General features: G+C 43.7%; 1 protein-coding gene and 1 long non-coding RNA gene across 2 annotated transcripts in view; one reads left to right on the top strand and one right to left on the bottom strand.

Annotated features, from left to right (window-relative positions):
• The window catches only part of LOC140911765 (uncharacterized), a 119,752-nt gene extending 96,036 nt beyond the window's left edge, over positions 1-23,716 (bottom strand). Inside the window, exon 1 of the long non-coding RNA XR_012159118.1 lies at positions 23,458-23,716. This is a non-coding gene — a long non-coding RNA (uncharacterized lncRNA). The remainder of the gene's footprint in view (positions 1-23,457) is intronic.
• Positions 11,469-19,151, top strand: LOC140911763 (cyclin-dependent kinase 4 inhibitor B-like). Its single transcript, XM_073345515.1, has 4 exons — positions 11,469-12,054; positions 14,907-15,264; positions 15,611-15,697; positions 18,753-19,151. Exons 1-2 carry the CDS (start codon positions 11,926-11,928, stop codon positions 15,186-15,188), a joined length of 411 nt encoding a protein of 136 aa, XP_073201616.1. The 5' UTR covers positions 11,469-11,925; the 3' UTR covers positions 15,189-15,264; positions 15,611-15,697; positions 18,753-19,151.
• Positions 23,717-23,919: the final 203 nt, after the last annotated feature.

Here is a 23,919-nt window from a genome sequence, read left to right as displayed (position 1 = left end):
CTGAAACAGCAGGGAAATATAATGAAACCTAATATAACTAGCTGAGTTAGAATGTGGCCAGGACAACAACCCTGCTCACATAAAAAGTGACATGAGATTTCCAGTAACCTCAAGCAGCTTGTTTCACATATCATCCAGTAGGTAGCTCCTCCAGCATCAGCATACTTTTAACACTGTCTTGGGAAACTGGTTCAGTTCTGACTCAGAGAGGAAGAGTGTCATCTCTTGACTCACCAACACCTTTTCCTGCAGTACTTCAGTGGTCCTTGGAGGTCTCCCATTCAAGTACTGGCCCACCCTAATTTGGTTATCTATGTCATTACAACACATGCTGCTGTAGCAGAGACCATAACTGGCAACATAAAACAATTACCAGATTAAGTCTGGTGTCTCATCTTATTTCTCTTGTGTGGTTGACTAATTATATTTGTGTTTTGTAGGGTTATTGTAATTTTGTTGTGTTATTTTTTTATTGCGCAACTCATTTATTTGTATTTATTCTGACATTTATTAAGTTTCATATTGGTACAAACTCGTAGAGTTAAACCACATTTTATTGCATGGTTAGGGTTGACTTATTTCAGGCTGCTCTGGCCTCTAGAAACAACCATGTTTGGGTGACCGGCCTACAACACAATGGTCCCTTGACACTATTAAAACACACAACTGTCTTGCAATGGAGACTGTGCACTGTGGTTTAACTGTGTCCCAGAACCGTGCTAAGGCTTTGGTCTTGGTCGCCAAGCAGGAGTCAGGAACACAGTTAAAATAAAATAAAGTTCAGCCCCATCCCCTGCAGGATTAAATTATGTTTTGAACATAAGAGTATTGCTGTACTGGGGTTGAGTCACCCAACACCGCTATTTCTACAATGAAGATGGGCCTTTTGCAATACTTGGCTGAGTACAGACCTGAGTAAATCCTACACATAGAATATTAATTCAGTATTTTTAAATTAATTCACTTCACCTGTGCTGGCAATGTAACTACTCTAGTGAACAAGTTTACGAGCAAGTAGGTTTTGTCAAAACAGTGCATTGTAAGTGAATACCGCAGAACACTCGTGGAAAGCTAATCTCAAGCTCCAACTCTTGACTGATCTCACTAGAAGCCTGATTCAAAGGCCTTGTCCGCATACAAATCTGAACCAGTCTAACTGACTAGATTTAAAAGCAGACACTTAGTTAACTAGTGCAAGTTTGTTTGCAGACAAGGCCTCAGACTTGCACTCATCCAATCAGGGACCAAAAATACGTCATTCTGAACTGCAAACAACACATGTTTGCAGTTCAAAATGCCATTTTGAATTGCAAATATTGAATACTCATAGCATAGACTATTCCAAGCAATGCTCCCTGTGAACAGTAGGAGCAATCCAGAGGCTTTATGTTGGCATAAAACACTTGAAGGATTTTGAACAAACAGAAATTTCTGGAAAATGTGATCTGTTCACAGACAATTCACAAACCGTAAAACCAGGCAACATTGTTTCACCTATGTTGCCAGAGTTGCACTCGTAATGGAATTTAGTGATCTTGGAAGGCTTGTGAGTATTGTGCATTTTTGGAGCACGGCAAAGAAGAAACAAGCCAGAGACAATCATCCTGTCTCCAGTTAAAGGTGAACAACAGCACACACAAATTCAACAAGCAGTCCTTGAATAAGCAGGATCAAAACTAGTGAATGGTTCAAAGGTCAAACTCAGATACTCACTGACTGGGCTGCAAGCAGAACTGAAACTAAAACTCCACACGCAGCAACACCTTCTCTTCTGTAGCACAGAACCCTACACCCAGGCCTATTCTCTGGCTTTTGGCTGTCAACTCAGGCTTCTGCCAAGTTGCTTCAGCCATGATCCTCCTCTATTTCTGCCTTTCAGCTACACCAACGAAGCTTTACAAGTAAAGAACAAATGGAAAAAGATCGAGTTCATGTCTTTTTTTCTTCTTTGCAATACCTAAAAAGCAGCCTGAAACGTGTTGTGTCTCTCTCCCACCCCACAAAAAAGTGCTTAACAAAAGTTAGAAATTCATGTCTTGTCTACCTAGGAAGGCTCTATGGCATTTGGAAAACCAGTAAAATTATGTCTTGTCAAGAGTCAAAGAACTTAAGTTCAGCAATTGGAAGGGGTAGGGAGTTTTAGTCAGACTGTTTAAAACTTTGGTTTTTCACTAACATTTATTGAACTCCAATGTCCAGTAAATACATGGGAGAAAGGATGTTTTTGTTAAAGTTTAAACATTGCCCACACACACACACCACCATCTCAATTAACAGTGTGTTTTCCTTAAATCTCCAGCTCCTGGATCCATCTGATTACATAAGAATCTCAGCTTTCAGGTTTAAAATATGTTTCTAGCCCTCATGGTTATAGAGAAAAGCTTGAAAACATGAACCCTAACGGCTACAAACATCAGAAGACAAATTAAGGACCCCCAAAGTTGTTGGTAGTTTTAAATGTGATCAGTTAAGCCAATCCCATGATTTTGAGGTCTAAATCATGATTTTTCAACACTTGTGTTTGACAATACCTGAACTCACAAGCTACATCTCCTAAAATCCTCAAGGACTCCTCCAGCAAGCCATGGAACATGAGATTTGACATTCCTGATTATTGATTTACAAAGCAATTAATACGCCGGGGGGGGGGGGTAAATACTGGTGCTTTCCTCCTTCCCACAAATCATCTTCAAGAAGCCATAAAGGGTATAAACCTAATCTAATCATATCCTTTTCAGGACAACTTTTCAAAAAGTCGTGGCTTCCCCACTGACACGGGGGGTACTCAAAAGTGTAGCGGCCTCCTGACTCCACTCCTCAGCCAGTAGCCCCAGGGCCATCCTTAGGCATACTCAGCATAAGCGGCTGAGTAGGGCACCCGAAAATTTGGGGCACCATCCCCGCGCTGGCCACAGCTGGAATCCTCTCTTCTCCGGCCCCACCCCCAGAGCAGAGTCCCTCCCTGGACCCTGCCTGCCTGGGCTGCTCAGTCTCTGGCGGGGCCAGGACAGGAAGAGCGAAACTTCCACGAGTCGGAGGGGGGAGGAGGACTTAAAGTGACAATGTGCTCACTGTCTCTCACACTTCCCTAACACACACACAGAGACTGGCTCTCACACCCACATACACTCTGCCTCTCACAAGTAACAGTCCCCCAATACAGATTGTCACACACGCACACAGTCTCATACTCCCCAAACATACGTTCTGTCACACAGTCCCCAACACAGTCACACACACACACACACAGGGTCTCTCCCTGTCTCTCTCATATGCACTGGCTCTCTCTCACGCACACAAACACACACACGCGCACTTGTATTATTGTTGTTGTTATTACTGCTTGGTACTACCTGTCAAAATGCTCGTGCTGAGCCAGGAGTGGCGAGGGGCTGCAGGAGGGCTGTGGGCTCTGGCAAGGTGCAGCCCCCCCGTGACAGTGCAAAGCCTGCCTTGAGCCACTGCCACAGCATCTGTTGTGTACAAAGCTCGTTGTGTGTCAGCAATGGGGAGGGTTCTGGGGGTCTGCGGGTGGGGTTGGTGGCTGTGCCCCCTCGACACACGGGGGTAAGCAGCGCCGGCTGGGGACCGCCTTCAGTGGAGCATAGGGGCACCAGTTTAATAATACTGCATAGGGCCCCATAAATCCTAAGGATGGCCCTGAGTAGCCCAGTATGCTAAGGGAAAAATCTAGGAGCACTTACTTCTTTGTGTAATGCTCTCTTTGTAGTCAATTAAACATTTGCCTAAACAAGGAGTGAAGAACTGGGCACAATGTGATTAGCCCATGATACTGGTGGATTGGCAGGCTAAACTCCCATTAAGTTCAATGGTGCCAAGATTCCACTCCAAATGTTTTTGAAGTGTAGGGATAAAGTTTTAAACTTTGTTCATTTTAGTCATAGGAGTAATTCTTACTCATGTGAACATGACTGGATCCAGTATCTTTGGGAAATGTCTCTTTTTTTCCTCCTACATAATTGTATTAATTATGACAGTTAAATTGGAATATAAAATGGGTCTAAAGGTTCATAGTTCTGTGCACACATCTAACCTATAGTTAGAAAGTCAATAGCCTTTTGGAGTTTGGTTGAATAAAACACAGCTGTGCAATTACACTATAAGAACTTGTTTATCAGAAGTAATCAGTCACCATATGGTTGAATACCCTATACACTTTGACCCATTCATTATAATCTAAATGGAACGTATTACAATGCCATTCCCAGTATATATGTGTGTAGAATGGATTCTACACTAACTAAAAGACCTGTTCTTAGGAGTAAGTCTTTTCTGATGAGAAAATGTGAAGACAGTGACATGTCTCGTGACTTCAGAAATTACTCTGCAGTTGACAAATATGGAGTACCATTTGGCTACCCAGATTGAGTGCAGTCTGGTTCATCCAACTGCTTTAGAATATTCCAATGGTCTAGAAATGCAAACTTGGAAACCACAAGCACAAAAATCCACGTTTAGGTAGGACCATACAGGCACAAAACTCTTCATAGATTAACTAATTAGTCATCCCCAATAGCTCTGGGAAATAGATGGGTAAGTATTATTCGCACTTTTCAGATGGGGAAAGTGAGGCAGAAAGACAAAGTGACTTTCCCAAGGCCACGCAGCAAGTCATTCGCAGAGCCAGGATTCAAAAAGCTCATGACTCCCAATCTTGCACTTATTCTTCCAGACCACTCTGCCCACAGATGTCATGAAAACAAACAAAGCATTCATTCAGAAAAGACAGCAAGGAGACTTTTCAAACTGGAGAACTTGTTCTTGTTCCAAGTTCTGAATCCATCTCCTCTTCTGGAGTTAACTAAACCTTGGGATTTGAAGACTTTCCTGTCACTGGAAAATGACTATACAACAAATTATATAGGTCGTTCCTAATAGAGTGGGTCACCAAAATGTCCATCCTAAAAACCACATGGAAGAGAAAGATCATCTTACTGGACCTCCTATGGTCCATGAAGACCTTCCTGGTGCTCAACACAATTCAATATTTTGAGACCCTAGAAGTAACAGGTTAGAGTGGTTTAGAGGGAGGCAATCTGTTGTCCACAGTTTGAGAATCACTATCCTAATATAATAGTCTGTTTTACAGCTATCTGACACATGAAAGGCACTGGTTACTTGTATGAATGCCCCTTTCTGAATGTTCCCTATATTTCCTGCTGTAGCCCACACAGTGAGTATATTGCCATGCTAAACTCTACTGGGAGAAGGTTTAGCTCAACAATTTAAAGAATATTAATTCAGCCTCTGACACAGCAACCATAGTTGGGGCCAAATTTTCAGCAAGCCTCCTTAATTACACAAGCATGTGCAAAATAGGTAACTGTGCCCACAGATCGCCCATTTACAGACGCAGCTAAGGCAAATGACCATAAAGTTAGTAGAGCTGCGTGTGCAAATGCAAGGTGTTGCATCTGCACACAGTTAACAATGTCAGCTGAAAATTTAGCCTTTAATTTCCATCATTATATAAACACCATTTAACAATGGCCATGGCTAATGTAGTTTCAGTTTCTGCTTGTACTTCCAGGCAAAAAGAGGCATTTTATGGCCTTATCATTATGCTCGTCCACTGTCTGTTCATATATTTATTTTGGACAATGATAAAGAAAGTTTACTCACCAGTAATCCAGAGTGTCATGTTCTTCCCTTCTCCCCTACACTCCAACAGCCTTGAATATATCAGTGTTATGGTACCAAACAGGAATCAAAATTTGCCAATCAACAGCAGCATTTAGACCTCCATCTCCCCTCTTTCCTTTTTCCAGAGAGAGTAGAATAAGTAAAAAGAACAGACAACATACTCCAAGCAAAATCCACTATGGGATTTAGGTTGGAAGGAGAGCAAGCTGTGACAAACAGGATTACTGTAATTAATCATCCACTGATGTACAGCTCTTTTCTACTTGGCAACAGCCTTGACTGTCTGTGCAAACAGCAGAAACTCCAGGAGCAGGACTGACTTGTAATGGAGCTTAGAGAACTGCTCTTCCAAATTCAGAACCTGCTATAGATGTCAAGTCCAGCTGACACTGGCAGATGAATACCAGAGGAGCACCAGGTGGCTCCCTTACAAACAAAGGCAAACAGTGCAAGCCCCTGAAACTGACATAATGTAGGAAGAGCGACATTTAACACATTTTGGAAATGGCCAGTATCAGCATTGTGTTCTTGTGACATTTGGCATTTTTCTTAAAATCCCAGTTCCTGGTTATCACACACAAGGATCTCATCTTTCATTTTCTTAGCTCACATTAATTAGCATGTGTTTTATGCCCAGAAGCACGAGGGTTTATATCTCTTTCCAAACAGTTTGGCTTTTTAATCCTTACTACTGCATCTTTGACTATTCTTGTTATCCCTATACAGGTCCACCCTTTTTGAGGGAGATATCTTGTCCCTTCCAGTAGGAGCTGATGTCTACTCTCTCAAAATAAAAAGAAATAGAGATATACTTGACAATTTTAATTTTCATGCTCCTCCTCATCAAACATAGTAGGAGCTGATGTCTTAAGCCTGCCCTCTATCAACATCATTTTCATTTACTGAAAGGGTTTGGGGTGTACACGTCTCTTTAATACATATTAATTGAATGTTACTATGGCATTGTGTTGTTTTCTACTTACTGTGAAATAGAAATCATGATAATGAGCATGGATTTCTCTGTCACACTCGTGATAAATGACATCTTGCTATTAGTACGATTCTGCTACAAATAATAAACTGCTACTGAGTAATATTCTATTGAATACATATTGCAGATGCTAAGTTATCGTCTTGAAACTTGTCTTTTTTTCATTTGACTGTAGATCTTAAATTATTTCAGACCATATAGTATTTGTCTGGTTGCTGTGGGATTGGTTTGCATTACTGTTTCTCTCTATGATGTGTGTACTGATTGATGTGTTTGCACTATACACTTGTGGCAATATGTGTGAAAGGAATAGCATAATCAGAAATTACTGTTTTTAGGTGGTGGTGGTGGTGGTGGTGTTGCAGCTAATTCACTCTCACACGATTAACTTTGAAACCGGAAGTAATTGCTGTGAACTGGGTGAGAACATGAAACACCAATGATTGGATATACCCTCTGTCATTCAAACCAACAGCATATTCAACCAGAAGAAAAACACTGAGACCTAAACTCTGTGGCACAGTAGGTTTCAGCTAAAACATCAAATTTTCGGCCATGGTTTCTCTTGTGGTTTTTGTTCCTTTCTAAGAATCAACATGTGGGATTTTATTTAGGCTGCATCTTTAAGAATTCTGTGCTGTTATTCTTTTCTAGTTTGTTTGTTTTTTTAACTTTTTGAAAAATCAGAAAACACCTTTTACTTTTGCATTTTGCTGTATGTCTGTAAAACATTGTTTCTTGAGGTGTACGTCACATAATAACCCACTTTGGAAGCGGCAGAAAACAGAATGCTATTTTTAAGTGTCTGTATGAACCACAGAGCCTAGGAGCAACAGTCCTTGAACTAAACAAGTGAATAAAAGAGCTCACCTTTTTACCATACAATCTGCAATATGTCTTCTTACTGATTATAACTTCCTGTTGAAGCACCCAGTTTAAAAAGTGAAGATGGGCCCAACAGATATGGGGCCTGATGCTCATCTACATTAAGACCTTCCTTTACAGTGCTCCAACAGTCACAACTGCGTGAAGGCCCCTTTACACTGCCAGAGCGGTGAAAAGGGGCCTGAATGTAAATGAGAATCAGGCCCATGATGTACAATAATAGTTTAAAAAAGGAGTACTTGTGGCACCTTAGAGACTAACAAATTTATTTGAGCATAAGCTTTCATGAGCTACAGATCTGATGAAGTGAGTGGTAGCTCACGAAAGCTTATGCTCAAATAAATTGGTTAGTCTCTAAGGTGCCACAAGTACTCCTTTTCTTTTTGCAGATACAGACTAACACGGCTGCTACTCTGAAACCAATAATAGTTTAGTTAGTTGTGTCCTATATCTAGCAGATTTATTCAATTATTTTAATATTCACTCCTGCTACTGTTAAAATTACTTTGTAGCATCTGTAAGTATTAAAAGACAATGTCTTCCCTTAATATTTTTTCCATTGAACTGAGGTCTACGTGACAAGTTACTGTGTGACCTAATTCCCTAAAAAGAAGAAGGTGTTCTTTCTTCAATAGATAGTTCTGACATATATGTATCATGGTTATTTCTAAGGTTCCCATCACTTAAACATAAATATAATTTATGACACCATAAAAAATAAACGTTGAATGGGATACCAAGAGCATGAAAATGAACAACACACGACGAAGCAATGGAATATATATAGCGGTTCTGTTAGATAAAGAACCAATTGAAAAATAGTTCCCTAAAGGACCCAGTTTGCCCCTTTATTCACACTGAGTAGTATTTTATCCTGCAAGTTCTCCCACTCAAGTTAATGGGACTACTTGCAAAGTAAAATACTATTCTGTATTTTACTGAGAATTAGCCCTATCAAGAGATAACTGGCAGAAATTGCTGGGATCATCTATTGGCAATAATGTAGAACTTAAAGTGTTTCCTGATAATGTGGATGTTCCTTTATAAAGAGACAAGGAGAGAAAACAATTAAGTTATTATTCCACTGTTTTAGTTATTTCAAGTTAAAAGATGTGTCAATAGGTGATTTCATGCTGTTTTGGACAACCATAGCTGGACAACATAACAGTCAAAGCAGTGAACAAGATATGGGTAGCATTCAAATTCCATGAAAGAATGATCTTAGAAAGTTGTACATGTCCAAGTAGCCCATGCGCAGGTATCAGGGAGTTCTTACACTCAATATGTTGCTATATGGGTACACAGTTGAGGGCACAATCTGGCTTTTAAAGTTTATTTAAACTATATGCTTGTACAGCACCTAGCACAATGGGGCCCTAAAGATATAGCGGAAAATCTGTAATACAAATAAATATTCTTTTCTTTTTACTTACTTAAGGTAAAGGCTTAAAGTGTTAGTGAAAACTGGAAGAATGATGAAGCTCTGGGGTAGAGCAATATGTTGTTTTTGATTCAACAAGGACTTTTGTATTTTTTTTTCCTCCTCAAAATCTTTCATTCTAAAGGTGAAAAGTACCTGGGATGAATGCCCTGGGCCATGGAAATTATAGGCCCTAGGCCCAAATTGATATTTTCTCTTTCTTAACATTTTACCACACATCTGATCTCTTAACCTTCCCATCTGTCAGCATCCCTGCAACCCCACAACATGGTTAGTATGATGACATGATTAAATGTAGCTTTTCCACTGTCACATAAGTCTCATTTACTCCTTAGAGTGGAAAATGAGGTTCCCAGAGAGTAATGGACTAGTTGAATTTTCTCCAATGACCATGAAAGGGAGAGGACAGACAAGACCAGCTTTAAGAGTGAGGGATCCAGATAGAGTTACATGGTTTGGGGGCTAAGGCCCTCAGTTACCTTTTGGTGTCCCACCCGGTAGAGGGATTGGGTTGCACAACCACATTGAACAGCTGCCAGCAGGAGAGCTGTCCTTGGTGCTAGTGGCTCCCCCAAAGATCCCTGCCGCAGTTCCCACCGAGGAATGCGTGCCTGGTTCCTAATCCATGGGATGAATGCTCTGGTAGTCAGAGCTAAATTGTAATCTCTTTCTCGCCAACACTATCACTGTGCTGCTTCCACCACCTCCTCTCTCTCTCATCTTTCAGTATTTTTCTACAGAAATCAACATGCAAAAATATTTGCTTTCACGGTCTAGCTTTCCAAATACCACACTATATATTTTTTATTAATCGACTAACATCTATATTTTTAAAGATATACAGCAACATTCCCAGCTGCCACATGCCAACCCATAATTTGTTTGCATCTCGCAGAACTTTTAAAAATAAAACTCTTGAAGAACAGAAAATTTCTTCCTGCGACAAGTACTGTGGCATTCCTGAAAAGGGTTCACAAGCCTTGTTCAACTTTATCATGACAACAGCCATCTACATCATCATATTTCATTCTATTTATCTGAATTCACTTTATCTTTATCATCCGCAATTGATAAGCATGCTGGTTTTGCCAAGGTACTATATTTTTATTGGCAGAGGCAAGGAAAACAAGAATTGTACAAATATCTTGACACTTGAAAGTGAAACCTGCATACTCTCCAACACCTACCTGGAAGGTACAAAGTCTTTAAGTCTGGTTTTTAAAAATGGATGATTTGGAAGGGGAGGTGGAGACATATGACTTCTATTAGTTGTACCTAGAGGTCCCAACCAATACAGGAGCCCCTTTGCCTTAGGCATCTTATTTCTTAGTATGTGTTTGTATAAACTTCCTCAAAAAGCTTGCAAACTAGACAAGTGAGAGGTGAGAAAAGAAAGGGAAGAAACACATATGACTATTAAACAATCATATCTTGCTCTTATATCGTGGTTTTTATCAGTAAATCTCAGGGTGTTTCACAAAGGAGATCAGCCTTATAAACCACATTTTATAGATGGGTAAACTGAGGCACAAAGCAGCGAAGTGACAATTTCTGAAAGGAGCTCAGGTGACAAGGGGCAGTATAAAAACTTGAGTAGAATAAGCGGGGGGGGACGGGAAACTGAGGCACGGGTTGGCTGAAATGGCTTGCCCAACGTAACACCACAGGGCGGTGGTAGAGTTGGGAAGATAACCCGGATCTCCCCAGTCCCAATCTGGTGCCCTAGCCACTGGGCCGCCCAGCTTGTCCTAGCGAAAAGCAGGATGAATAATTTTTTGCGTATCTATAGTACCTGTCATCTGAGGCTCTCAAAGCGTTTTACAACCGCCCGTGGACTGGGCTCCACGCCCCCTGTGAGGCTGCGGAAGGACCGGCCCTACTCTCTAGATGAGGCCACTGAGGCACGAAACAGAGGAGACGGCTTGTTCAAGGTCACTCTGCCCGTCAGCAACAAGCCTCGCGCTTCAGTGGCCACTGCCAAGGCTGAACGAAGGCTCTGGAGGGGCTGGGGGTTGTTGGGCTGATCTTCCCCCCCCCTCCCTCCCTCCGGCGCGTGGGGCTGGCGGGCGAGATGGGGCCGCAGCCCGGGGAAGGAGCCGCCTGTGCTGAAGGCAGACAAGATTCCTGCCGAGCCCGTGCCAGCGCCGGGCCGCCCTACCCCCGCCCCCCTCCCTGGCCCTGGGAGCGCCGTCCAGCAGCTGCCCCCGCCGCAAGTCCGCCGCTGACTCTGCGACAGCGGGGAGGGCGTGCGTGGGGGCGGGGGGACGGAGAGGGGAAGGTTCCCTCCCCAGAACCTTTGGCTGCCTGCGTTCTACAACAGAACGCCAGTCGGAGGCCACGAGCGCATGCGCCTCCCGGGACGGGCTCTCACGCCGCGCGCTCCCCAGCTGTTCCCTGGCTGGCCGCTGCTTGCCTGGGTGCGTGACATCAGGCGCTGGGCAAGTCAGAACACGTACCGGGCGGCAGGGCCGGGGAGGGGACAGGCGCGGGGCGGGGAGGGGCGCCAGCTGAACGAAGAAAACAAGTCCTGGGCTTCTCCAGCTGAGCCGCAGAGGCGGCGTCCCTGCTGCCTGCCGGTGGGACCTCACCTCTCGCTGGGCGCCGCGGAGGTGCTGAACCTGGGCCCGGGAGCAGCAGGGGAAGAAAGAGGAGGGCAAAGCGGGAGAGCGCAGGAAGAAAGCCCGGGGAGCTGTTCAGATCAGACCCGCCTGCCCGGTGGTGGGCACCGCTGGAGCGGCTGTTCCCCGCCCCCCTCCCCCAGGAAGCGCCGCTGCCCCTCGGGGTTCTCCGAGGAGAGGCGACCGGCGGCCGCGCCGCGCTCTGATGGCTTAGGAGACCTGTGCGAGCTGGACCAGCCCCGAGAGCTTGCCGAAGGGGGAAGCGCCAGACGGGTGCCCCGGACACTGGTGCGAATAGATGTGAGATCCAGCGGCGAGGAAGAGGCATGGGCCAGCCTGGGGCCAACGACATGGCCAACGCCGCTGCCTTAGGGAATTTGGGGAAGGTGAGGGAGCTGCTGGACCAGGGGGCGGACCCCAATGCAGTCAATTCCTACGACAGGACGCCGATCCAGGTACAGGGACCAGCGAGGGGGGTTCACGGGGAGCCAGGCAGGAGACTCAAGACCCGGTGGGAGGTGGGAAGTACACAGGGTGCAAACCAAAAAGACTGCAGGTGCTGAGCGCTTAGCACGCTCTGGTTTTAGTGAAGGCAGCGCCTCGGAGACTCGGGCCCTTTACAAGCCTCGCAGACATTATACAGCTATCATCACACACAGCAGCTCCAAAGTGCGGGGAGCGTCAGTTGTTACTTTCACCTCGGACTGACTGCTCATAGCGTGGGGGTGGCAAAGCGACACATCAATGTAGTCCTTCAGAAAGTCAGCCGATCCCCTTCCACGATTGTTCTTTTCGCTATTTATTCGCCATGCACTCAATCAGGCTGCTGGCGATTAACAAAAGTAAACCTAGTTTTGTTAGCGTGTGTCGCATTTTGTGACTGTTTTTACGCAGGGAGTGTTGTTCCTCATACATGTGCCAAAAATCACCCCTTCTGCCGCGAGCCTAAAGTTGACACTATAATAGCCGATAAAATCAAAAGGCGAAGCGGAATGGGAAATTCTATCCAGTGCATACAAACGCTAGCCATTTTCTCACAAGCTTAACAAAATGCTGAAATGGCGATACACCATCTCGGTGTCCGCAGAAATATGTAGAAGGAACACAGTATTTAAAAAAAAAAAAAAAAAGGAAAGGAAAGGAGTACTTGTGGCACCTTAGAGACTAACCAATTTATTTGAGCATAAGCTTTCGTGAGCTACAGCTCACTTCATCGGTATTTAAAGTCACAAAACACTAAATCTGACTCCTCAGATAAACATCAGACATTATTAACATGCTAAAAGGACATGCATGCTTCAGTTGGCTTGTTCTAATAAAGATATAACTCTATACCCCATTGAATATTTATCCTCTAGTATTTCTTGGTCGTTTTCAGGGCCCGATCCTGCAGCCCTACTCATACAAAGCCCCCACTGAGTTCTATGGGGGCCCCCACTGAGTTCTATGGGGGTGATCTGCATGAGGGAGGACAGTCCGAAGGAGTAGGCACCAAAGCCACACTTATGAAATGATCGAAGAAAATTAGTTCATCTCACTTAACCAGAAAACCGAAAGTCTATTACAAACACGCCGATCTTTCTGAAAGCAGTTTTAGTTTTAATAACCTATAGTTTTTATCGGTAACTGTAATTGTGACACGATGACTCAAACCCACCAAGTGCTTTAAATTCTCGAATTTCAGCAATTGCTATATCTGTGCCTAAATATCATTTTCGGAAAGGGTGCCCTCTCATTTTAAATCTCACTACTGGAAGTAGTGATATAATATTTTCGTCCGAGACCAAATACGTTAACTAAACGATATATGCGTAGAAACACTAGCTCATGCAGAAAAAAAGGGGGGGTATGCATTAGAGTGAGTTATTTATGTCATATATAGTGAAGTACAAACATTAAAAACTTTAATCTCCTTCAGGAGTACTAGAAACTAAAGTACATTCTCAATCTTGATTTCTACTTAGGTTCAGTTATTTATGTATTTAGCAAACGTTTATGTATATTCTCGCACAAAACAAAATTGGAATTACCTGAAAAGCTATGTTGTAAGAGATGCAAGGACAATTTAGATTACAACATCAACATTTTACTGAAAAGGGAGTAATTTGTGCATTTGATAATAATCCTTCAGTAGACATGGTGCTGCACCATTTAATTTGCTGCGTTTTTGTGCAGTATCTTTCAGCATTTAGATTTCAACATAAAAAAAAACTAACTTCAAAAGCAGTGAGCTTTCTAGTATGGTTCTAAGGTCAATAGAAATTGTAGTGTTTTCGTGGCCACTGGACTAAGTTAAAACTGTATTTTAAATCCCTTAAAACGAAACACATATACACAGGCGAGTCACTGGTCTAGTAAAATCGTGCCGGCAGAAAGGGTAACAGCAGCGTAAGTGCTAGTGAACGATCTACTATTTTAAGCACCGGGGTGGGAGGGCGGAAGTGCCATAAACTAAAGGAAAGTTAATTATATTTAAACTGAAATTCGATATTTTTATACAGAGGGAAAGATTTAAATCTATATCTACTATTCAAAAAAGCAGGGGGGCGGTAGTTATTGTTTTTATTGCGGTGGCTCTTGTGAGTATTATAAATGAACTTTCCAGTTTGAATGTTGTATTTTCATAATGAGCAGCTTCTTACTCAGGTCACATTTCTGTTTGCCTTAAGGGGAATTTTGCCAGAGTAAAGACTGCCTTTTGGGTCCACCAAAGAACCTTCCGTTTTGGTAAAATTTCAGACTTTCCGAAAACCGGGGTTTCCGTTTGTGCAGAGGAATGGTCGGTAGCATTTCTCTGTACATGTGCTCAAAAGCTAAATGCGTTTTTGGTCTAGAGTTTTCCCCCAAATGCATTGTGCGTGCCGCGCATTAAGAGGGGGTTATTTACAGTTCAGCACGTGTGTGCGCGCCTGTATGCACACTGATATTTAATACATACATGATATAATATCCACATTTACATACCTGGGAGGGGGGACCTGAGACTTGATTTTCTGGCCATTTCAAGCAGCTTCCTGTTTCTCTTGGTCTTGCAGCCTTTGTGGTATTCGACGCCTTTAGAGCCTAGGAGGCGATTGACTCTGATCAACATTTTATTAACCTGTTTTATTAACCTGCGGGCCTGATCCGATCCCATTGACTTTAATGGTAGTTGGATCAGGCTCAGACTGAAACTCGGTAGTTAAACCGCTGGCATTAGTTGCAGAGACCCAATCCTGCAGTTCAATCCCTACCCAGGCTTGGCCACCAGTGGGAGTTGGCCAAACACGGAGTCAGTGACTGACGGCTTCTGCCCCTCTCCTCCCAGGTCATGATGATGGGAAACACCCAGGTGGCGGAGCTGCTGTTGCAGAGAGGAGCGGATCCCAACCGGCCGGACCCGCGCACCGGCTCCCTCCCAGTGCACGATGCGGCGCGAGAAGGTTTCCTGGACACCCTTGTGGCGCTGCACCGAGGCGGGGCTCGCTTGGATCTGCGGGACGCATGGGGCCGCCTCCCCATTGACCTAGCTGTCGAGAGCGGGCATCAGCAAGTGGTCAGCTACCTCCGCGCCCAGCCTGCAAGGGGTGTCGCTCCGCCCCAGGCATAGGGCACGGGCGTGTGGCCAGCCGTCTGCGGGGCTTTGCCCTGCTCAGCCACACACAGCACTGAACTGCAGGCACCAGGTTTGTCTCCAGCAGCCGGGGACCACGCCTCAGGAGTAACCCTGACACATCAGGCTGGAAAGCAGAGGGTGGCCGCAGGGGAATGCTGTGGCCACCACTCATTAGGGTTCACCCAATTTTGTTCATCTTTAATCCAGTACTGTACCCTCCCCACATTTACAGAAGAGTCCACATTCATGGGTGTTATAATATTTCCTCCTAGAACATAACTTATTGTCCGTTTTTTTTCTTAAACGTATGAAGTATAATAAAGAGGAATAATATATTGTAAATATGCCACTTGGAAATGTTCTCTTAAATGCACTAAAAGCAAACACTATCTTTTTTTTTTTTTTTTTTTTTTTAGATTTTTACTTTGCACAAATATGTATATCAACTTTTACTTGAAAAAAATGAACGTTCAAACACAACCACTGTAAAGGAAACCATGAAGGTAAATATACAACTTAAATTAATAAACTATTACTAGTCTGACAGAAACCAAAGCTTTGTGTAGTTCTTGGGTTGCAGTTTTCCTTCCCAGATCTGGAATACAAACAGATTCCTAGTGCCTGGATTTTCCAAAAGATGTGGATAGGAAATAAGCTAGACATCTTTTCAAACATAGAAACCAGAGAGAGTCTAAGAATTTTAGATCCCTAGGGCCAGATCCAACTCCCATTGATATTAATGATTGACTTTGATTTTAATAGAAGCTATCTGAAGCTCACAGTGCTAAAATGATCATTTTATTTTATTTTATTTAACATGGTTTTAAATCATTAGGGATACTCCTATTTGCATTTTAGACTCATATTTTCACTTACCAACTGAAGGTGTAGACCATACAATCAGGTGAAATCATATAAGCTGTTAAAAGTCATTATAGGAATAAAATATTTACAGTGTGTCCCACAAAGATTAAGAACATAAGAATGGCCACACTGGGTCAGACCAATGGTCCATCTAGCCCAGTATCCTATCTGACAGTGACAGGTGCTAGATGCTTCAGATGGAATGAACAGAACAGGGTAACAATCCATTCCTTCCAGTCCAAGCTTCATGCAGTCAGAGGTTTAGGGACACCCAAAAAATGAGATTGCATCCTTGAGTATGTTGGCTAATAGCCATTGATGGACCTATCCTCCATGAACTTATCTAAGTCTTTTTTGAGATCAGTTATACCTTTGACCTTAACATCCCCAGGCAATGACTTCCGCAAGTTGACTGTGCCTTGTGTGCAGAAGTACTTCCTTATATTTGTTTTAACCCTGCTGCCAATTAATTTCATTGCAAGAACCAATGGTCACCCATTGTGTGAAAGGGTAAATAATATTTCCCTATTCATTTTTCCCGTCATTCATGATTTTATAGATGTCTGTAAGATCCTCCCTTAGTCATAAGAACATAAGAATGGTCATACTGGGTCAGACCAAAGGTCCATCAAGCCCAGTATCCTGTCCTTTGACAGTGGCCAATGGCAGGTGCCCCAAAGAGAATGAACAGACAGGTTATCATCAAGTGATCTATGCCCTGTCACCCAATCCCAGCTTCTGGCAAACAGAGGCTAGGGACACCATTCCTGCCCATCCTGGCTAATAGCCATTGATGGACCTATCTTCCATGAATCTATATCTAGGTCCTTTTTGAACCCTATTATAGTATTGGCCTTCACAACACCCTCTGGCAAGGAGTTCCAGAGGTTGACAGTGCGTTGCATAAAAAAATACTTTCTTGTGTTTTCTTTAAAACCTGCTACCTATTAATTTCATTCGGTGGCCCCTTAGTCCTGTATTATGAGAAGGAGTAAATAACACTTCCTTATTTACTTTCTCTATACCACTCATGATTTTATAGACCTCTATCATATCCCCCCTTAGTCACCTCTTTTCCAAGCCGAAAAGTCCCAGTCTGATTAATCTCTCCTCATATGGAAGCCATTCTATATCCCTAATCATTTCTGTTGCCCTTTTCTGAATCTTTTCCAATTCCAATATATCTTTTTTGAGATGGGGTGACCACATCTGCATGCAGTATTCAAAATGTGGGCGTACCATGGATTTACATAGAGGCAATATGATATTTACTGTCTTATCGATCCCTTTCTTGATGACTCCCAACATTCTGTTTGCTTTTTTGACTGCTGCTGCACATTGAGTGGATGATTTCAAAGAACTATCCACAATGACTCCAAGATCTCTTTCTTGAGTGGTAACAGCTAATTTAGATCCCATCATTGTATATGTATAGTTAGGATTATGTTTTCCAATGTGCATTACTTTGCATTTATCAACATTACATTTCATCTGCCATTTTGTTGCCCAGTCACCCAGTTTTGTGAGATCCTTTTGTAGCTCTTCACAGTCTGCCTGGGACTTAACTATCTTGAGTAGTTTTGTATCATCTGCAAATTTTGCCACCTCACTGTTAACCCCTTTTTCCAGGTCGGTTAAATAGGACTGGGCCCAGTACAGATCCCTGGAGGACACCACTATCTACCTCTCTCCATTTTGAAAACTGACCATTTATTCCTACCCTTTGTCTCCTATTTTTTAACCAATTACCAATCCATGAGGGAACCTTCCCTCTTATCCCATGACTGCTTATTTTGCTTAAGAGTCTTTGGTGAGGGACCTTGTCAAAGGCGTTCTGAAAATCTAAATACACTATATCCACTGGATCTCCTTTGTCCAAATGCTTGTTGACCCCCTCAAAGAATTCTAGTAGATTGGTGAGGCATGATTTCCCTTTACAAAAACCATGTTGACTATTTCCCAACAAATTATGCTCATCTATGTGTCTGGACAATTTTGTTCTTTACTGTAGTTTCAATCAATTTGCCCAGTACTGAAGTGAGGCTTACTGGCCTGTGATTGCCAGTGTCACCTCTGGAGCCCTTTTTAAAAATTGGCATCACATTAGCTATCCTCTAGTCATTTGGTACAGAAGCGGATTTAAATGATAGGTTACAGATGACAGTTGGTAGTCCTGCAATTTCACATTTGAGTTCCTTCAGAACTCTTGGGTGAATACCATCAGGTCCTGGAGACTTATTACTGTATAGTTTATCAATTTGTTCCAAAACCTCCTCTAATGACACCTCATTTTGGGAAAGTTCCTCAGATCTGTCACCCAAAAAGCTAGGCTCAGGTTTGGGAATCTCCCTCACACCCTCAACAGTGAAGACCGATGCAAAGAATTCATTTAGTTTCTCCGCAATGGCCTGATCGTCTTTGAGTGCTCCTTTAGCACTCATCTCTCTAACCTGAACAGTCCCAGTTTTTTTTTAATCTCTCCTCGTAGGGAAGCTGTTCCATATCTCTAATAATTTTTGTTGCCCTGCTCTGTACTTTTTCCAATTCTAATTTTATATATATATATAAGATGGGATGGCCACACCTGCACACAGTAATCAAGGTGTGGGAGTACCAGGGATTATAGGATATTTACTGTCTTATTATTTATCCCTTTCCTAATGGTTCCTAACATTCTGTTATCTTTTTTGACAGCTGCTGCAAGTTCAACAGATGTTTTCAGAGAACTATCCACAACGACTCCAAGATCTCTCTGAGTGGCAACATCTAATTTAGATCCCATCATGTTGTATGTATAGTTGGGATTACATTTTCCAGTGTACATTTCTTTGCACTTATCCATACTGAATTTTATCTGCCATTTTGTTGCCCAGTCACCCAGTTTTGTGAGATCCCTTTGTAACTCTTCACGATCAGCTTTGGACTTAACTATGCTTTTTGTATGCTTTGCAAACTTTGCCCCACACTTTTTCCAGATTGCTTTACAAAGTGCAGTGCCACAAGCAGGAAACCGTGAATGATACAGGTTTTTAAAAATCCTATGCTGCCTGACACTGAAAATACAAAATAGTTCTATAAATTTCAATATCCTGATGTTCCCTGAGTCTTCATTTCTCTTTTAATTCCCTAAAAAACAACTATCACACAATATCCCAAAGCAAAATATTCAGGACCAACTGTATGTGTGTGTACGTGTGTGTGTGTGTACGTACATTCACAATCAATTTAGGAAAGTCTCACCCCAAAATGGAAAGAAGTCTCAAATACATCTTAGGGAGAAACTGCACTGAAAAAGTTGAGCTTCCAAAAGGGCGGGGGGAGGGAAGGAATGTTTAAAAAGGACTATTCATCTAAGCAATTTCAAGCCTTTGATAATGTACCCAAAGGCATAATTTCTTAGCAGGAAAACAAAAAGCTGTAGCCCAGAATTCAAAAAATAGAAAACTGAATCCAGTAAGTCAATACACACTCCAATTTTTTGTATTTTTTATTTTGGATCTGTGTGGTCAAAAAGAGAGAGAGAGAGAGAGAGAGAGAGAGAGAGACTCTTATCTCTGTAGGGTTGAAATTTTGGTAGCAATAGAACAGAGCTGGTAACACACTAAGAGGCAAAAACTCACGATAAAAGTAAATTTCTTTCTGTTCTCTGACTTTGAATGACCTTGATCATATCAGACATCCTGTGTCAACTGCTCATTACAGAATGAAATTCACCCCATGAAGAGGGCTAGCAAGAATCCTGTGTCTAAGGGTAGCCCACGAGGAATAAGTGTACTTGAAGGCCTCATGCAGCTCCTCTGCAAGGGGTGAATGTTAAACTATTTTCCATACAGATTTGCTCTTCACGTTTTATTTATGTTTCTAACAAATCTGGAGCAAATCCTGTTCAATTTACTCACACGGGTAACCCCACTGGTCTCTCTGGTATTAGCTGGGCAAATTAGAAGGCAGGATTTGGCCCTTTATTTGGATTGCTGCTGTTCACATCCCTGCCATCTACAAAATAAATCTCTTGTAACCACTAATGGGCTCTTCACCAACCAAAGGCCTAAAACAGATTATTCTCCTCCCTTTGGGGACAGATTAATGGAGATTTTTAAAAGGCATTATTTACTTTCATTTGAACTCTGGGGAAAGAGAGGATCCCTCTCCCGACCTTCCTTAGCAACCTCTCTAAAACCAGTATTTGCTCTCTAGACTCCATTCTGGAAATTTTGCCCTTGACTTCCATGGGAGCAGCAGCAAGAAATGTGTGCAGTGATAATCGTGTCCACCAATTTTAACTTCCCCTAGTTGACATCACAATTAAACATCAATAGACCTAATTCAAGCTCTCCCCATTTTTCAGAGTAGGCAGGTGACGGCAGAATGTACTCCTACTTCCATTCTGGGGACCCATACCCGGGCTACTCCGATGGAGCACCTCACCCCCTCTGAGCACTCCCCAAGTCACCCCGGACCATCGAGAAGTGTGCGAGGGACTGTGGGGAAAGCAGGATGTTCACGCTGAAAAGCGGACACCATGTCTCCAGGTCTAAACCACGGCTCAGCGAGTGGAAGGTTTCATTGAGATCCTGCAGTGTCGACTCTACAGACTGGGAGGCGGGAGGAGGGGTAATAGGCGTGGGATTGCAGCAAGGGTGTTCCGCCTGGCCGTGCACCGCTATATCTAGCCCGAAGCTACACTTTGGCTACACATTTCTACAAAGTGCCCAGTATCTAAACATCTTCGCGGCTAGTGTAACTTCATTGCGAAGTCGCCGTCTTCATGTTTAGCAGCGCGGCGTGTTTTCTGAAGTAGCCGAGACATTCGACGGAGGTTATGCAGACGCATCGGTAGGAAAATCGCTCCCACAGACCGCGAGAAAGAAAAGAGCAAAAGGTGAGCGGTTTTGTCCCCCCAGACAGAAAGAAAAGAGCAAAAACTTGACCGGCACAAGTGTATCACATAGGACCACATTCTCAGCTGGTGTAAGGCACCATAATGCCCCTGGAGTCAGTGGAGAGTTGCAGATTTACACAGAGGGTTTGACCCACAGTATCCCAACATTTATTTGACAATGGATTAAACCCTATTTGATACACAGGTAGGTGTTGCCCATAAATATTATTTTCACACTAGTTGTCCTTTGGGGGCCTATTTATGCTCTCTGACGCAAGTGGAAGCTTTTCTATTAAGCTTTTGGGGAAACTATGGGGCTTTTAGGAGGTCACTTACCTTCTTTTTCAATTCTCCTCTCCCTCCCGCCCTCCTCCCCCTTCGGGCACAGTTTCCCTAACTTTAATCCAGACTCTGCTCACTTTATTCCCGTGAGTAAAATGACCAGACAGCTGATTTTCCTCTTTAGCTAAATTAGAACTGCTGCCCAAGCCTGCAACTGGCTCTCCCACAACCAGAAACATACCGGAAGAACCTCAGAAACTGGGAGCTGATCCTGCTACTCTAACTCGTGTGAGTCATTCTTACTTACGCAAGCAGCTGCAAAGGGCCTATTCGGCGGTGACGTTCACCACCGTGCAGAGGTGGAAACACAAAGCCTATCGCAGCAACCGAGTGCCACTATTTTGAGGGCTGGAATGGCACTTCAGTAACTGCCCAGGGCTTGTGCTGGCGGTCAGCGCAGGGGTGAATTTTATCGCACGTGAGGAAGGTTACCAGTACCCGAGCCTTTACCATAAACTTTTGAACCCTCTGAACGTAGAGCCCATATTATCTCAAGGGCAGCATCCTTGGCTGATTGTTTGCAGCATTAGGCTCTCCTGACATTCTCTTTGCCTCGAATAGAATTACAGGGTTTGGACACTACGGCTTGTTTATTAACAAAATGTCTATAGTTTGTATTAAATAATACCATTGTAATTGACTTGGAATAACGTATCTAACATAATGGCATTATATACGTCCCCAGGATAAGGGGCACTCCCACCACCATTTTTGAACTGGTATTCGCAGTAACTATAGATAACTATTGAAAAAGCTTTTTTTTTTTTTTTTTTTTTTTGCTTCCACCAGTAACACAATGGGTCAACTGCTCCTTCCTTTACTCACACCAATAGTCCTAGTGAAATCAGTGGGACCACCAGCTTTGCTAAGGCAAGGCAGCAGGATTTGGCCCATTTTGTTTAATTACTTCATCTACATTTTATTGCTGTAAGAATTTGTTAGCCCACTCCCCCCCCCCAAAAAAGCCACTTTATTAAATTCCTGTTTTCACTCATTCTTTCCCCAGAGGTGTTGGATAAAGTTTTAAATGCTTGTTTTCAGGCTATTGATTTTGTTGTTGTTGACAGCCCAGAGGAGACGGTTTCTGAAAATATGTAATATTCACTCTCTGTACATATGAGCCATCCCAGCTCCCCCGTCCCACGTTTACAGTATTAAAAACAAAACCAAACTCACCCAAGTGCCCTGGAGTCCTCCTCCCTAATAAAAACAAATTCAGAAATGTTCAAAAATCATCTTTAGAGACTTCCTGCCCTTGAAGTGTTCCCTGCATTCTTTGCCCACCCCAAACGCTCACTACACTTCTCTGGGTGTCTGGAATGTGCAGAGGCTGCAAAACGCAAGGCCTTCTGAAAACCGAACTGTCTACACGAAGGAGGCTATCTTGGCACAGCTCCATCGCCCTACAACGGCCGGCCTAACCCAGACCCGCAAGGCTGCGGCTGCTACGTAGTGCCCAATTCGCGCACCTGAGCCAGACTCTTGAGCCCATTTTGTGTCTCTGCTGAAATGGCGCTGAGAGGAGCAGGAGTTCTCGTTTCTATCTGCTCAGCGGCATGGGAAGGACGGGAAGAAAGTATCTTCCCCAGACATCAGCGATCTCGCCAGGATTTACTTCGTGGGTGCTGCCCCCAGACCACAATTTAGTAAACTAGGGAATGCTGGGCCATTTCTGAGCCAACAAAAATTCCAGGAACTCCCTTCGACACGCTCTTAATACCCGCTGGGAAGGAGATGTAAACAAGCCCCGATCAAACGTGGTTTTCTGAGGCATCTTCTTAATTTGCTTACTCAACACAGGGGGGTTACTACATTGACTCAAACCTGACTTCCTCGAGAAACGGAGCATGCAATTTCTTTTTAATAATACTCCCCCGCCCCTCACCCTCGCCGCTAGCTTCCCATCACGAGCGAGGCTTGTGTTTGTTTGTGTCTTTGTTTTGACACTTCACAGATATCTTGCTTCTCTACAACGTGACACACTGGGATCAAACCGAAAATAAAACAAGTCCGGGCATCCGCACAAACGCTGGCGGGGCGTGAGAGCTCATCCTTAAACTCCCCCAAGCCACCGAAACGGCGTTTGCTTATTGAACCGCGACTTTAAAAAGTCACCTATCGGGAGCAACTGAAGGGGGTGGGGCGACACACGAAATCAGCCGCGCAGTTAGTTACCCCTGGTTGTAAGTCGCGAGTAAAAGTAGGGCCCGATCTGCGGGGCGGCACAGACAGCAACGGCAGGGCTCCGCGCCTCCTTCAAGGGGCCATGTGACAGCCGCGGACACTGTTTGTCGCTGTAAAGCGACACGGGCCGCTATTCGGGCTTTTCTCCGCGATTGGCTCTCGCCGCTGCGCCGCTTCCTACCTTCTTGCAGGGAGCCGGCTCCGCGGGGCGTGCGTCGCCGCCCCGCCGGCCCGTGGGGACCCTCCCCGCTCCGCCGGAGGCTGGGGGAGAGGGGGGGGGGGGGGACGGAGCGCCTCCCCCCAAAAAGGGTCCGATTTAAAAAAAAAAAAAAAAAAAAAAAAAAGCAAACAACACACCAAGCTAGAGAGGAGAGCGAATAATGTCGTAAGAGGCTTTATTTAAACCACTGGCTGTGATTGGCTGGCTTTCCTGCGGCGTTCGTGCACTTGGTG

This window comes from Lepidochelys kempii, chromosome 5, assembly GCF_965140265.1.
Source record: "Lepidochelys kempii isolate rLepKem1 chromosome 5, rLepKem1.hap2, whole genome shotgun sequence".
NCBI lineage: Eukaryota > Metazoa > Chordata > Testudines > Cheloniidae > Lepidochelys > Lepidochelys kempii.
Note: the sequence above shows the minus strand (reverse complement) of the source record. Positions and strands in the feature narration are given on the sequence as shown.

Coding starts and splice junctions, on each gene's coding strand:
- LOC140911763 (XM_073345515.1), top strand. CDS start 11,926: ATGGGCCAGCCTGGGGCCAACGACATGGCCAACGCCGCTGCCTTAGGG. Junction 12,055..14,906: donor ACGACAGGACGCCGATCCAG/GTACAGGGACCA, acceptor CTCTCCTCCCAG/GTCATGATGATGGGAAACAC.